At 39.4% G+C, this 15,372-nt stretch overlaps 1 protein-coding gene and 1 long non-coding RNA gene across 5 annotated transcripts in view; both read right to left on the bottom strand.

The window, feature by feature from the left end:
- Window positions 1–5,764, bottom strand: part of LOC116687365 (uncharacterized) — a 13,107-nt gene extending 7,343 nt beyond the window's left edge. Inside the window, exons 1-2 of the long non-coding RNA XR_004331523.1 lie at window positions 5,612–5,764; window positions 440–444 (exon numbers count right to left, since the gene is read on the bottom strand). This is a non-coding gene — a long non-coding RNA (uncharacterized LOC116687365). The remainder of the gene's footprint in view (window positions 1–439; window positions 445–5,611) is intronic.
- Window positions 5,765–6,239: 475 nt separating this feature from the next.
- Window positions 6,240–15,372, bottom strand: part of im:7151449 (complement decay-accelerating factor) — a 13,631-nt gene continuing 4,498 nt past the window's right edge. The window contains exons 6-13 of one of the 4 annotated variants that reach the window (XM_032512685.1): window positions 14,050–14,097; window positions 13,834–13,932; window positions 13,578–13,646; window positions 12,153–12,191; window positions 12,026–12,067; window positions 11,886–11,937; window positions 10,958–11,033; window positions 10,414–10,697 (exon numbers count right to left, since the gene is read on the bottom strand). In XM_032512685.1, the coding sequence (XP_032368576.1) occupies window positions 10,976–11,033; window positions 11,886–11,937; window positions 12,026–12,067; window positions 12,153–12,191; window positions 13,578–13,646; window positions 13,834–13,932; window positions 14,050–14,097 (407 nt within the window). In that variant the 3' untranslated portion in view covers window positions 10,414–10,697; window positions 10,958–10,975. Of the gene's footprint in view, window positions 6,304–10,413; window positions 10,698–10,957; window positions 11,034–11,885; window positions 11,938–12,025; window positions 12,068–12,152; window positions 12,192–13,577; window positions 13,647–13,833; window positions 13,933–14,049; window positions 14,098–15,372 lie in introns of those variants that run through there. The other 3 variants (XM_032512686.1, XM_032512687.1, XM_032512688.1) reach the window with 3 other exon arrangements.

Genomic DNA, 15,372 nt, shown 5'->3' with positions numbered 1-15,372 from the left:
TTTTTTCTTAAAAATCATCCATTATAAATGCCGATACTGATAATTTGGGAAATGACTGACATCAGCCAATAATATTGGCCCGCCGATATATCGGTCTGGCTCTAGTCTTAACCATTAAACCATATGTTCAGAAGTGATGATGTTTTTTGTTTTCTAATTGCAGAAATAGACACGTCTTCCGAATGCGGCTTTTCTCAAAGGCATCCTCCCCAGGGAACTGGTTTCAGATGGTGTCTTAGAGTATAAAATCCTGTCTAGCACCATTTGAAATCGGTGTTCTTGAGCGGGAACAGACATCAGGAATGACGTCAGTGACGACTTCATTCAGTATGTTGGAAGAAAGTTAAGGATTGCAGTTTGGTGGCATTGTTTGCATCAACATCAACACCAAACTATTCCAGATGTAATATGTCATATCAATCAGTTGGGTTCTGTGGACCAGTCCTCTGTACAGCTTACTCTCTCCAGTGACGTTGGAAGTCCAGTCTTCTGACCAGCTGGCCACTCCTTTCACCAAGGCTGACCGTTTTCATCTGGTGTTCAGAGTTTCCATCATGTCTAGCACCATTTGAAATCGGTTACAATGTGAAGGGACTATCAACAAAGCTTTTGCTTCAGCAGATCCATGATGAATTCCCTTAAAGTACCAGAAGATGGCAGCATTGAGCTGCCGTCCATGCTATCATCCAAGGCTTTTTTTGTAGAATCATTCAAGCAGTGAAGGTGTTATTGGAGAACCCTGATCAGGTTCCATAGAGTTGCTTTTTGTTAGTCTGTTTGCTCTTTTTCAGATTTCTTTAATCATGTTGCCGTCACTCAGCCGTACTGTGTGCAACTTCCAGCTGCAGTTATCTTGTCTTGTTCATTTCCTCCAGGGACAGATGATAAACAGAGAGAATATCTAGTTAAATGCTTCAGTAGTTCAGAGGCTGTGTATCCGGCCATTGTAGAGCTGTCAAGGCACACCTTCTTTTTGTTTATATTTAGATGAAACATTTGTTTTGTGAAATTAACATGTCAATAGCAAATCAAATTTACGTATTAGTCACATAGAATTATACAGAGTATATGTAGTGAAATGATTTGTCCACTGTCTCCATGGCTGTGCAATGTGTAAATAATAAGGAAATAAAAGAAAAAGAAGAGAAGGAGAAGAAATGTGTAAAATGCATGAGGTATTTCCAACATGCTTGTGCTCCTGCTACAGTCCTCATTCAGTCTCCGGATAGCTTGGGGATAAAAACTTCTCTCTCTCTGTGTTGGCCCTCAGGCAGCGATAACGTTTCTGATACAAGGGTTGAGATCAGGAAACGATGATGGAGACTTTAAAGATGACAAGTCTAAAGATTTCAGATCATTTGCAGATTTAGTCACAGGGTTACCTTCGAAACGACTCCTTATTAGTGAGACACGTCTACTAGTTTGACACATTTTGATCTATTCCTGCAACGTAGTGTCCACTTCACGCTTACTCTGCCCTAAATGCTCCCTGAGAATAGTTATTCGAACACTTTCATGCATAAATACCAACCTATCAGAGCGTAGGGCAGATAAAAGTCAGTTGTTGGGGTGACTGGGATCTCTGGGGATTTTCTTGACTCTGGACTTTACTCTCTTGATGTATGTTTCCTTTAGGTTGGGCAGGGCACTCCTAGTGGTAGGTCCAGCTGATCTCACTACTCTCTTTAGGGCTTTACGGTCTTGCTGAGTGCTAGTTCCATAACAAGCTGTTTAATTCCCAGTAAAATTAGCTTGGTATTATCATCTGTTACCAGTGGATAGCTCCATACTGTATTTCCATTAATAAAGCAAAATTGGTTTCAATGAAAATGACACTGATCATGTTTTTTATTTTTATTTTAATAAAAATGTAACAATTGTATTTTGTGTTTGATATGATTAATGTTCAATTTCAGTATGCTTTTGCATCACTTCATTGTCACCACCGTGTCATCTCTGTCCGGTTTTAAGGGAGACTTTAAGGGAGTTTTAAGTTTGACATTAACAACTGTAGGTTGTTATTAATTCATTTCTAATCATAGCCTGTCACCTCTCCAAGCCCAGACCAGAGGCAATTACTTTGAGTTTTTGCACTTTAAATGTAATTATAGCATGTGATGATTTAATTCATGCTTGTCTTTAACCTACACGGTAAAGGTTAACTGCAGTTTGACAGAAAAAAAAAACATTCATTAATTCACACTCGGGGGGTTCTTACCCAAGACATTTTCAATTCATACGTAGGCATGATTTACTTTTTTAACTTTTCTTTTGTCTCTCCTGTTTGTGGAAGTAGCGTCTTTCAATGTAGATGTGGCACCTGTTCACATCAATGCTAAATGAATGCATTTGAATGAGTTCCTAAAGCCCTGGACTTTAATGGCTCAGATATGTTTCAGCAAGATTTCTGCTCATTCAAACCATATTCCATGTCTCTGTGTTTTCTGTGTTGTAGTTTCAGAACATTTTTAACAAATTTGGTTTTAAAAAATGTGAAGGGGATAAAAAATGACCACCTTAGTTGGTTGGTTGTCACCGGGATCTAGAGCTAGAGTTCAGTAGGGGGACAGCTGCAGGAAAGAAGCTTCCTCTGAACCTACTGGTTGGGGTGTTGGAGAGACCTGAGACGCCTCTCAGAGGGGAGGGGTGTGAACACTCTGGGGTTGGGGTGAGAACAGTCTGATGATGACGCATCGCTTGTCCTGAATGGCCTCGATGGAGGGGAGTGAGGAACCAACGATGCATTGGGCAGTTTCCACCACCCTCTGCAGTGCTTTCCGGTCGTAGGCAGAGCAGTTGCCATACCTAACTGTGACAAAGTTAGTGAGGATGCTCTCGATGGTGCAGCCACCAGGATCTGAGGAGACAGGTGGACCTCCTTGAGTCTCAAAGAAGAGACACTGGTGAGTCTACTTGACCAGGGTAGAGGTGTTGAGGGTCCAAGAGAGGTCCTCAAAGAAGTGGACACCAAGAAACTGGTGACATGCTCCACCTCTGTCCCGTTGATGAGAATGTGTGTGTGTCTGTGCTAGCTTTAGACTTCCTGAAGTCCACAATGAGCTCTTTGGTCTCATTGGTTGCTGTCAGTGAACCAATATATTAGGTGCTGGATCTCCTCCCTGTAGGCCGTCCTATCATTGTTGCTGATGAGACCAATCACCGTAGTGTTGTCTGCGAACCTTGACAATAGTGTTAGAGCCATGCACAGGTGTGCTAGGTGAAGAAGGGGTAAAAGACAGGGCTCAGCACAAGTCTTGTGTCTGCAGCAGAAGTGTGACCTCACTGTTCATTCATGGCTTCTGATTGGGGAAAGAGGTAATCCGTTTGAGGGTGGTGACGCGGTTGATGTTTGAGTCAGTCCAGAACGGAGGAGACAAATCAATTGAATCCATGTCTGTGTGGGAGTCATGGGTGGCCTGAGTTGCAAAACACTCTCCAGTTAGTGTTTGCCAAGTCAGTCAGGTCCCTTTGGCCACACTTGTCAACTATACTGTTGTTTTCACATGTTTGATGAGTGCTGAATGCTTGGGCAGTAGAAACTATGAGAGGTGATCTAAGTGTCCTAGATGGGGGGAGGGGAGCAGTTTTGTATGCATCAGTCATATTTGTGTAGACTTGGGTGTGGATTTGAATCACTGGGCGGTACACAAATCATTTACTTTTTGTGAGCATTGCAAGACAGGACGTTTGTGCTGCATTAGTGTTGTGCGGTAATAATCTGAAAAATTAGTTCCTGATACTGCATTGCATTGTGAGATGGGGCACGGAGGTCTCTGCTCTCCAAATGCCCTTCTGTTTTAGAGAGGTGTTAATTCAACTGTAGCCTATGGTCATTTTGGAGTTTGCTGTGCTGTTGAATTGTAGCTGCTGTCTTATGCTAAAACAAATATACATAACTAATAATATACATATCTTTTATTTTGTCCACCCCATTTCTATCAATAAGGCTAGTTCAAATATGAGAAACACTTCTCAGTGTCCCAGTATGAATTTGAACATAAACTGAATGTGTAAATAACAAACAAAATTAGAAGTCGCTGTACCAGCCAAATCCTATTTCTGTTGACACTTTGAGCATCATGCTGCTCTACTGTCGAATTACAGATCTGCCATCACTTTTACCATCATTTGACACTGTTGAACCACCAGCTTTACAGCTTCTCAATCCACCTCTGACATTTTCTGTCCCCAACCTAATAACCCTCTCAAACAGAGTGATAAGAGTTGTGGAGTGAAGTCCAAGCTAAATTAAAAAGTCTTAAAATATGGAATGGCTAGCCTCGAAAGGGGTGGGAGTAGAAACCTCCAGCCCCACCATGACCTTATTTCTGTGTCTGGTGTCTGCAAGAAACCAATCTGGCAAATGGCTCAGGATATATTTTTAGCAGAGTTTGTTGCTATATTAACTATAAACAAGACGTTGTAGGGAAGGTGAGTCATAAGGAGTGTCCTGATGAAACGTGACATGAGCAGCTGTGATGTGGTAATCGTGATTGGTTTCCTTGGTTTCCTTGGTTTCATACATTCGGAATTTTTTCCCTTGACCAGGCAGATATGGGAGGAGGACTGACAATTAAAATGACAGATTGGTCATAGTAGGCATCAATATTGAAGCTTTAAAGCTAGACTATGTGGCTTTTAAAAGAAGCAATGGCATTTTAATTTTCTTACAAATTAAAAGTTTGATTCATAAGCATTATAAGGCGCCCTCGCTCTACTCTATACTCTGAGAGGTTGTGCTGCTGCAGGCTTAATTGCTCTGGTATGACCAGTTTCTTATGTTAGCTAACTTTAGACAGATGTTACGTTGGGGTGTGTTTGAAAAGAACTACATTGTGAAGCATGTTGTCTAACCATGTCGAAAGGCTAAAGGTTTTTGTAATTGATCCAAAAGGCCACATTTAAAAGCAAGGCAAAAAGTTGTCTGTCATATGAGGTGCCATAATTGTTTCAATATGGTCTCTCTTGGAAAACATTCACAATCTTGCACACATTTTTACATGCAAGAGTGACAGAAATAGCTAGGAAAAAAGACAGCTTGGGAGAGAAGTTCAAAACCTTTCTCACCTCCACGCACCTCGGCGGCTGTTAATATCTGATTGTCGGTTTCCAGTGTGGGGGGGAGAGGGTTTCAGACGCTGTTAGACCATCCAACAAGCAGTTCTGTTGAAGTGTACTAGCTCCTTTATGTCCCTATTCTGTTGTCCTTCTATCTAAAATGGCTGTTGTTCAGCTGAAGTTTCACAGGCTAACTTTAAACTGACACTTATAGTTTTGGCATTCCAAATCAGAACCAGCCAACTCAACACTGTTCATTTTTTAAATGTTAATGCGGTCATTGCAAGCAATATGTCTACATCATAAGCTTCAGGAGAAGGTGTGTGACATAAGGGCCAACATAATGGACAGTGTTAAGGCGGTTTTATGCTTCTGCGTCAACTCCACGCCGCCGCTACGTCCTCGTGACCCTTTCGGGGGTCTGCGTCGGGGTTGAACGTGTTTTTTTGCATCGCGGTGCATTTCCCCGCCATAAAGCTAGGGGGTGTGTGGTTCTGGAGGGTCATTCACAAAACTCTGCCATTTCCAACAATGCCGAACGAAAGAGAGAGACAGTTTACGTTATGTTAGCAAGCAAACTTTAGCACAACTGCCCACAAAGTACTGCTTGCTGGCGAAGTGCTAATTTCAAATCACACTGACACTTTACAAACGGGTGACCCCGACATCGTATCCAAAAGCTTATGTCAGTGAACTAGCATGTTGCTACTCCTCACTGCAGGCTGTTTAAAACAGTGTTTGGTGTTTTTTGCCCCCAATGAAACACCTCCTATCAACACACAGGACGAGTTGACCAATCACAGTCCTTGCGGTCTGCGTTGCCTCGATGCAAAGTGTTAGAATAATTTCATTATCAAGAATAGACAGGACCCACTGAAATTAGATTAAAGGTAATTTACTTGCAAGTAGAATCAGTTTTACAGTACTCAGCATCAGTAGAGAAAAATGACTGACCAAGAAGCTTTGGATTAACTCTTGTAATACAATGTAGAATGAGATAAATCTCTATAGTCACAACAAAGCGTCACTGTTGTCAGTCTGACCCGTTCTCTTCCCAGTGTCACACCGTGCTCCAGACAAGGACAAAACAGTGGCTCCCAGATACCAGATGGGGACAGCAGTAACAGTGTTTTGTCTTGTCGTAATACAAACAGTTTTAACACTGATCGACAGGGGATTTACACTTAACATCTGTTTCTGGGCTAATGTTGAGGTCTCAGTGGGAACTATTTGTGTCATGTTTGTCTTGACTTTAAAGATGTCCATCCGCCCTACTTATGAGGACGCCTTTAAAGACGAGCTTTACCAAGAAGTGTTTTTATTCTTTGTCATTCTTCTTTTTTTTTCCCACCACAAGAAAAGTCTGTAGCGTCATAACCGCTCCCACCACACTCACGTCACTATGTAAGTGATTCACTAAAGCTACATGAATCATAAACAAAGCAATGTTTGCCTCAGTGTTTACTCCAGTCAGGTGGCCAGGTTCACTCTGCAAGCCACAGAAAAATGTGTTGACCTGAGTGTGTGTGTGAGAGTTGTAATTCCTGTTTACAACATGTGTGAAATTGCATCACTTCCTCTGTGGTGAGATCTCCCCCATATGCTTGATCATGTAGCTGGAACAGGACCCAGGGAACACAGTCTCATGCCAGGCTGATGGGTAGATTTCCTCCTCCTTTGGCCCTTACACACTATAAAGACTCATCTTCAAAAGTGAATGCAGTTCAAAGTCTAGAATAGAAGATATAATAGATTTAAAACTTCCTTTAAAAAAAAGAATGATTTCTTTTTAAAATATTTAGTATTTGAGGCTTTTTCCCTTTTTTTCAACAGCGACAGTGGATAGACACTGAATGATTGAGGTCACCCCAGAATGATTGATTTTTAACATAATAATGATGGATTATGAGAAAATTGGCCCCGGAGAAGAGACATGTAAGAGGCCCCCCCCCCACCCTGTCTACATATAACAAGACACCCAAAACCAGAGTCTTCTTCTGGTAATCTTTTTACATTGTGTCTTTTTGTGATGATTCATTTCTGTATTTGTTTTGCATCTATTTGTAGTCATGTTGCATCTCTTTTCTTGTTGTTTTGCATTTATTTTTGGAGATTTATGTTCTATCTAGTTTTTTTTCTTTTACATTTTGGTTTATTAATAGTCATTATGTGTCTCGTTTAACATCTATCTTTAGTCATTTTTACCTAATCTTGGGCATTTTGTGGTAGTTTTAGCATCTATTGTGTGTGTTTGTAGTCATTTTGGATCATTTGTAGTTTGTATGTGTATGTTTTTGATAATTTTGTGTCTTTCTAGTATCTATTTTGGTTGTTTTGCATGTCTTTGCAGTCATTTTGTGTCGTTTGTAGTCGTTTTGTTTATTTTTGTGGTCATTTAGCATCTCTTCGTGATCGTTAAGGGGTTTTTCCCCTTGGGCCCCTGGGCCTATGCCTGGGAGGCCGTTCACTATCGTCGTTACCATCCATGGTAACAACGTCAAATTCAAGTAAACTAGGCCAATCTACAAATATGTACAGTATACAATGCCAATATGTGTTTTGAAACACACTAACATGTAGTCGTGAGCACATTTAAAGGTGCAGTAAGTAAGGCTTATAAAACTTACTCTTTCATATTTGTTGAAACTGACCCTATGTTCCAGTAGAACTCCATGAAGCAGGTAATTAAAAAAAAAAGTTGGTTCCTCTTGCACCCTACAGCCTGTACTGCGATTTAGGATAAATCAGGGCCGGGGAGGGGGTTGTAGCACCTTTTAAGCAAATCTTTTGACTGATTGTTACATTACAGCTTTTATGACAGGTATAAAGTCCATAGCTGTATGTTTCAGTCGATGTATGTGTTATAGTTGATAGGGAGGGGGGTACACGCACAGACTGAAAACTAGTAACACACTGGCAATCACCAACAGAGAAGATAGAGACACATCTAATAAGAGAAACGTCAAGCATTAGATAAGATGCTGTGTGGTCTCATGGAAGGTTTGTGTGGTGTTATTTTGTTGTGTTGTTGTGTTACTTGTATGTTTTAATGAGTAAGGCCTGAGCTCTGCTTCACTGTTCATTGTTTACATGATTAGCTTCCAGCTCCCCTCAAGCGTCATCTGGCCTTCACGCATCTGTATCCTTACCCAGTAATTTGCATCAGCTTATGTCAGAATAAAGTATTTTCATGCTCCAAGAAGCTTATTTTCATTTTATACATTTTGTGAATTTAATGTGTGTATTTATGAGTGAACTGCCTTATGGGAGGGGTTACAATTCTTTATAAATCTGTGAATAACAACCTAAAACATGCACATCCAATGAAATTAATAAACACATTAACCCATGTAACTAATACATGCTTCATATGAAGGGCCACACTTGTTTCTAAATGCATGTAGGAAAATCTCCTCTATCCATTTAAAACCACGTTACGTTGCACTATACTGTACAGCATAAGAAATTGTCACGTTTTAGATAAAGTGTCTCAAAGAGGAACATCAATGTCTTCATCATCCTTGAAGATTTGTTATATTACACATAAATAAGTACAAAGTGAATTCCTGTAATGAGATACACATGGGCATGTCATCACCATGTTCCCGTGCTTCACAAACCGGATAGGCACGTATGGAAGCCCAATGGGAAAAAAACAGCAGGTGCTGATTGACATCTTGCTGTTGTCATGTGAATGCATCTTCAGCCATAGCTCCTCATACCTAACCTCTGCCTCCTCGCCCAAACCACCTCCATTCCCCTTTGTCCCCTTACAATAAATCCCTTTGTCATTCATCAACTTCTGAGTCTGGGTCTCTGTGACAATCACATGTTTGGGAGATACATGTTTTTCTTACAAGGTTTTCTGGCAGTGACGATACAGTATGAGGCAGGATGGGTGCGGTACCGTACTGTACTTGTTCAGTGGAAAAACAGGGTTTGAAAGAGGAGGAGAAATCAATGCTTATGATATAACTAAGTGGAAAACTTGATGAGTCAGGGAGGACACTTAGTCTATTTCCTGCTCTCCCTTTTTTTTGTCTCTTTGCATCCTGTGGTGAAGCACATCTGACAAAAGACTGCTGAAGCTAGAAGAGGACCGGTAAAGCTTGTTATTCCTGAGGCTATTTTTTTTTTTTTTTAATGGGATTTGTATTTACTTGTACATCATTGCTATGGTTGCAATATTAAAAGGAGAAAAGCTTCTATCCCGATTCGTTGACAAGATTAAAAAAGAGAATATCACCGGCCCTATCTTTTAAATCAAAAGAATCCTTTGTAGTCCACAGACAAATGGCTTCAACTTAAAAACAGTGAGCAATACCATAAAAGCTGTTTTGGAGTATTGGAGGATGGTTGATAATGGATGGTTGACTTCTACAAAGAACACCACTGTTGTCGAGATTTCTCTGGGGAAACCAGCAAACCCCTCCTCTTATGATTGTCAACATAACTAAGATGAGTAACTACGATGATATCCTGTTTATGAACAACCTTTTCAATCCAGCTAAAGCTCAAATATATACACTTAAGTGAACAGTGAAATCTGACCCAAAATGATTTAGTTATTTTTAAGCAGACAGGAGAAATCTTCTCTACTGATCCTAAAAAGGCACACCTTACCCCCCTGGCACTATACAACAGACACGGGTACAATGGAACAGTTTAACCACATTTCACCATGGGACTTTTCTCTGTACTGCTGCCATGACTGTGAATGCAACCATTGACTTTTCTCTTTTCTGGCACACTACTTTGTAAGTGAACAAAGCTTCAACATGTGCATTTTGTTTTATTTTATAGAAGCTTTTCCCCTTTTAAATAATATGTACGTATAATAATATACACACAATTGACATTTTCTTTTAGATCTGATAGTTATACTTTCATATAAAATATCTTTTTCAGCAATGTCTGCATTAACAACATCAGCCTCCTGCACATATTAAATGAATGGTGCACACACGCTCCATTAGCAAGCCCATTCAGTAACACAGAGTCAAAAACATATTACACATAATATGGGAAGTAATGTGGTAATTAGTGCTACAGGATACATTGACACTAGGTTCTTTTCTCATGAAAGAAGGTTGCCGATTATTTTGCACAGCTCGAGAAAAGAGCCCCAGAAGAATAGACAATGACAAAAAGAAAGTCAGGGGGTGAAGAATGCAGCTGATTGTATCTTTATCAGTCGCCATTTCAGTCCGCAGACTGAATAAAACCCTATTGTATGGCTCTTGAATTACCTTTTCATGAGTCCGTCCTAACAAAGCAGCACATTAATAACACTTTAACGTATGGCCTTGAGTTTTTGCAACAACAAAACAATAATACACATTTTGCTCATAACTCGAGGCAATGTAAGAGTAAGAGTTTATTCCAGTGTATAACAAAAATAATGTACTAAATAGCAATACTATAGCATGGCATATTTACAATTGTTAAAATAATGTGGCAATAAAAAAATTATTATAAAAAGTACTTGATTTAAATTATCCTACATTTACAGATTCGATCATCTGCCAATTGAAGTGCAATAACATTAAAGTGAGGTTTCTTTCTTCCGCACATCGTTTTCTGGCACGCCCCTCCTCAAAGACGCTCTTTAATAGATGTGCACGGTTCCACTTGCAGAGCTAGTGTTGACGAGAAATAAAAAGAAAAACAGTTTAGTTTGAGCTTCACTAAAACAGTGGTGCAAAGAAAGGAAAAACAGCACAACATTCATGCTTTTTTGGCTTTACTTTATATATATATATAATTCATGCTCCCACTTAAAAACTGCATGTTAGCTTACTTTCTGAGAAGTTACGCGATAATAAACAATTTTTCCATATATGTTTGCGGAGGCATTTTGTTTTATGGTATCTTAAAACACACAGAAATGGACAGGTACCTTGGTCACGCAGGCAATCTAAAGATTTTGGAACTGTAATAACTCCGGCTTCAGGTCTTCTCTGGTGTCATATGAGCTATGGTGTCATCAAATAGGGAATGTGTGTCAGAATTGCTGAGTTATGTTATTGTTGTTAAAACTTTAGTAGTTAACCAAATAGTGTTTTAAGGCATACTTAATTAGTATTATCAAATATTAGTGTTAGTCATTGCAACTTTGAGAGCATAGTGATTAAATTTTTTTGTAAAATAAGCTTTAACATTGGCTTAGTGGAATATTCGAGCATGCATACGATTATACGAGAGATTCATATTCGACAAACGTTTCTCAAGCTGAGTCTGAGCTGTCTGGTTTATCTGGATTTCACAAGATGAATATTAAGTGTTGTTTCACAGTTGAAAGCTTTTAAGTGCTTTTGTCTAAGGATAAAAAAAGATTTGTCACATGAATTGCCAACAATATGTGTCACATGAATGACAAAATATGTCCGCTTGCTTCCTGTACTGTACATTTTATTGATATTTGATTATTAAAGAAATTCTGATCCACTCCGGACTGGAGGGAATGTTTCTTCCTGAAGCTGATTTTTACATCACAGGCGGTTTTATTAAAGGATTTCCTGGTGACTTCCCTCATTCCTCAGCACCGGTCTGGAAACACAGACAGCTAGATTTCCTCAAACAGTTCAAAAAAACTAAAAAGCAGTGAACAATCTGAACCTGCTGCTTCCTGAAAGTTACTGCATATTACTTCATTTATGAAGTATGTGCTAATATTGACCTGCACACTGCTGTGCAGTTACATTCTGAGAGAACAAATCATATGTTTACCTCAAAAGATGAAAAGAGCAAAAAGTGCAAAGAGGATGAGAAGCAAATCAAGTGTGGGTCATGCATTAAAGCGTTAGGAGTAAAATACTGGAGCTCACCCTTTTCTCTTCAGAAGAAACTTGTGTAAAAAGAATGCAATTATACACGCAACTGTAAAAAAAAAAATTAATTAAATATTGTACTTCAACTGCAAAATGTTGTTGAGGTTTGAATTTCAAAGAAAAAAGTTGTACTTTACCTACTGTAACGCATATCACACTGACTACCACAGGCATATATCCTGAAAGACACATGCAAAGTTAAATGCAGAGCATAAATAATGACCCATGGTAACATCTTTATATCACCGGGGCTTGTTAACTCACCAGTGTCCTTGTTAGTATCTACAGCATCTTTTTTCTTGTCTGCAAGTATAAAACCGTATCATTAGTATTGACTACATATCTGGCAAGGACAACATGGCTCACTCAGGCTCCGAAAACATATCAACATATTCAAGGTTTGTTACAAACTGAGCATCTCATTTACCGATTTAAAGCTATAGTGCGTAGTTTTGGTCGCCCCCGTGAGGAATCTAAGTAATGACAACAAAACTGTTGGTGCTACACACAGGTTTGTAGCAACGATTTGGCAATGGCTTGAATGTATCAGACAATCATTAATATAAAAAAGTTACGCACTAAAGCTTTAAAGACACAAAGGTTTCCCTGCCACACAAAACCGTTTTGACTTGCATTTTTTTTAAATCTGTTAGATCCATATGTGTGTGTGTTATGTGGTGAATGTGAAAATGAACTGCTACTTCCTCTGTCAGCTCTAGCCACTGAGAAGAAATAAGCAGAGGAATCAGGCCAATTATAACAGCTGGTCAGTCTGATGTCATGTTGCCTGAGCTCATTACTATTCATGAGCTCACCCAGTTGTGCTGGGTAAAGGATGCTGATAGCCAGGCTCTCATTGGCTAGCTGTCAGCCAATCAGAGTCAAACGGCTCAGCTCATTGAATATTAAAGAGAACTGGCACAAATGGAGCTGAGTCTTCGTGCAGGCTTTCTATACCACACTAGAATGGCTGTAACCAAGTTACAGAGTCCATGGTCGAACTTCAGACATTACCACAAAGTAACGAAATACGTGTGGCAGGGCACCTTTAAAAAGGTCAGGAAAAAGTTATTTTTTCTTTCTGGTGGAGAGTCAAATGAGAACATTGACCTCACTCTCATATGTGTCTGTTTGTTAAATAGGAAGCTGTGGCTGTTATATAACAGTCGGTTAGCTTAGCTTGGCATAAAGACTGGAAACAGGTGGAATCAGCTTGTCTGACAAAATCCCAGTCTCTTTGCCGGTTGCCTGGCAACTGCTCAAAGCCAAGCAATAGCCTGGAACATAACTTTCCAGTTAAATGGCGGATTGTTGTTTTTACACTTCAGATCATCCAAGTCTCTGCCAGGAAGGGAATAATCATGCATAACAGCCAAAATGTCAAATATTCATTATGTTAAATGTGTTAGTTTAAGTGTTCCAGGAAATGTCTAAAAGTGGAACGAATAATTATTCAGTGAGCTACGAGCACATGTAAGTTCCAGCTGACGTTCATTCTCCTCATAAATGGTTTTGTGTAGTTTCAAAGTACTAAATCTTGTGTTTGACTTACAGATCCAGTTAAGTTGCCTTAAACTAAATTTTGCTATATTGCCTCCATCCCACAAAGATGACAAAAACTCTCTCCTTCCTCCACAGTTAATTTAACTGAAACAGCAACACAATGTCTATGTTAAAACTGTTCAATACCTCGAAATAAAGATGATGTCATTGATGTTACCGTGGTTGTGCTCTCAGCTGTCACATTGTCTCTGCCACCTTTGAACAGAGCGATCAGAGAGAGTCTTAGTTCTTCTCAAGCTTGGGTAGGATAAAAGTCATTCGTCAAGCAGAGAAGTCATTTCTAAGATGCATGCAGCGTGCGCATAATCCATTCATGCTGCCTGAAGCACTGGGCCTAAAAGGTTATTAATGTAATTACATGCCGATCAACATTTTTCTGTACCTCGTACTGAAGGTGAGGCAGTAGGTGTTGCACTGGTTGTGACAGATCTAGTACTGTGAGCTGTGGGTGTGGCAGATGAGTCTGTAGAAGGGGACGTTTCTGTGAAAAATAATCAATGTGGTCAATATATTTTATCCTGGATTCCTTGTAAAGAGGGAGGTAGAGTGAACAAGATTGGATATGTATTGGTTATTATCTCTCTATATATTTGTGTACCTTTTTCTGTAGGTGTAGATCTTGGCGTTACTGTTTCTGTTGTCACACCTATGAATAAGAAAACTACTGAATTTATCTGGGATTTAAATAGAAATGGGTTTATCGGTCATTTGTGAGATTGGAGGCGATGGACATAGATTCCAGTTTACAAGCAAGAATGTGCTGTGCATACAAATGAAAGTAATGCATCAGTAAAAGCTTTCTTGTTAAAAAATGTGGACTGCATTTACACTACTACATTTTGGTTAATGAACAAAGATCTTTTGTTACGTTTACCCATCGCGTTCCCACTACTACGTTCCCACTCAGAGCCCCTAAAACGGAGAAATTTAGAAAGTCTGCTGCCCCCTGTTTTGGTTCGAAAACTCTTCGTTGTAGTCTAGACAGGCAGAAACAGAGAAGTTTGGAAACAGTCATATCGGTTAGGTAGGTTTAAACACCTTTCAGTGACAGTTCCACCTCGTCATCAGTCCAAACTGGTCTTACTTTTTTCGTCTTATTTTCGGTATTTTGAACTTATACATGACGTCAGACAATCCGCTTCCTGTTTACACCGGAACGTGCGTGCTCAGTGTATGCGAGTGGTCACATGATACGCGTTGTAAGACGTAAACGGAGATTAGTTGTGCTAGTGGAGACAGAGACTGTTTTTGTCTCGCCGCATGAAAATGAGAACGCAGTAGTGTAAATGTAAGACTAATGTTGTTAGGTGAAGGGCTGTAAGGAGTGTGTGACTGTGGCAGTTAGTTAACAAACAACTTGGGATGAGCACAGACATTAATAAGTTAGGTCTGCTTCAAAGAGCTCGGATTAGAGTGTGTAGAGAGGGGTTTAAGTGATGATGTTTAAACTTGAAGGCTTTAACCCTCGTGTTGTCTTCCCGTCAAAATTGAAAATCAACACTTTTGTTGACGCCTTTTATCGACGTTTTTAACTTTTTCATACGTTGTTGTCTCTTTTTTCTAAACTTTTGACCCTTTTTTTCAATGTTTGTCACTTTTATTGATAACACTAACTTATTAACTTTAGTTTTACAGTTAGTTTTGGAATTTGTGGTCAGTAAACCTAATATATAGGAAATTATACCTAATGTTTGAGTTAGAAAAGCAGAAATTCAGAATTATTTAGATTAAAATTAAAGGAATGGATGTTGATGGATAGTCACAGACTCGAATATGACAACTTTTGCTCGATACTATTTCAAAACCACTTACATTTTTTTTTCAAATGCTATAGAATTGAACAAGACCAAATTTAACGAAAGTAGAGATTTGTACTTGCAAAAGGGCGTCGTGTGGAATCAACCATGTTATTTTGGGTAGT

This window comes from Etheostoma spectabile, chromosome 4 (genome assembly GCF_008692095.1).
Source record: "Etheostoma spectabile isolate EspeVRDwgs_2016 chromosome 4, UIUC_Espe_1.0, whole genome shotgun sequence".
Classification (NCBI taxonomy): Eukaryota; Metazoa; Chordata; class Actinopteri; order Perciformes; family Percidae; genus Etheostoma; species Etheostoma spectabile.
The sequence above is the reverse complement of the archived record's forward strand: the minus strand, read 5'-3'. Positions and strand labels throughout refer to the sequence as shown.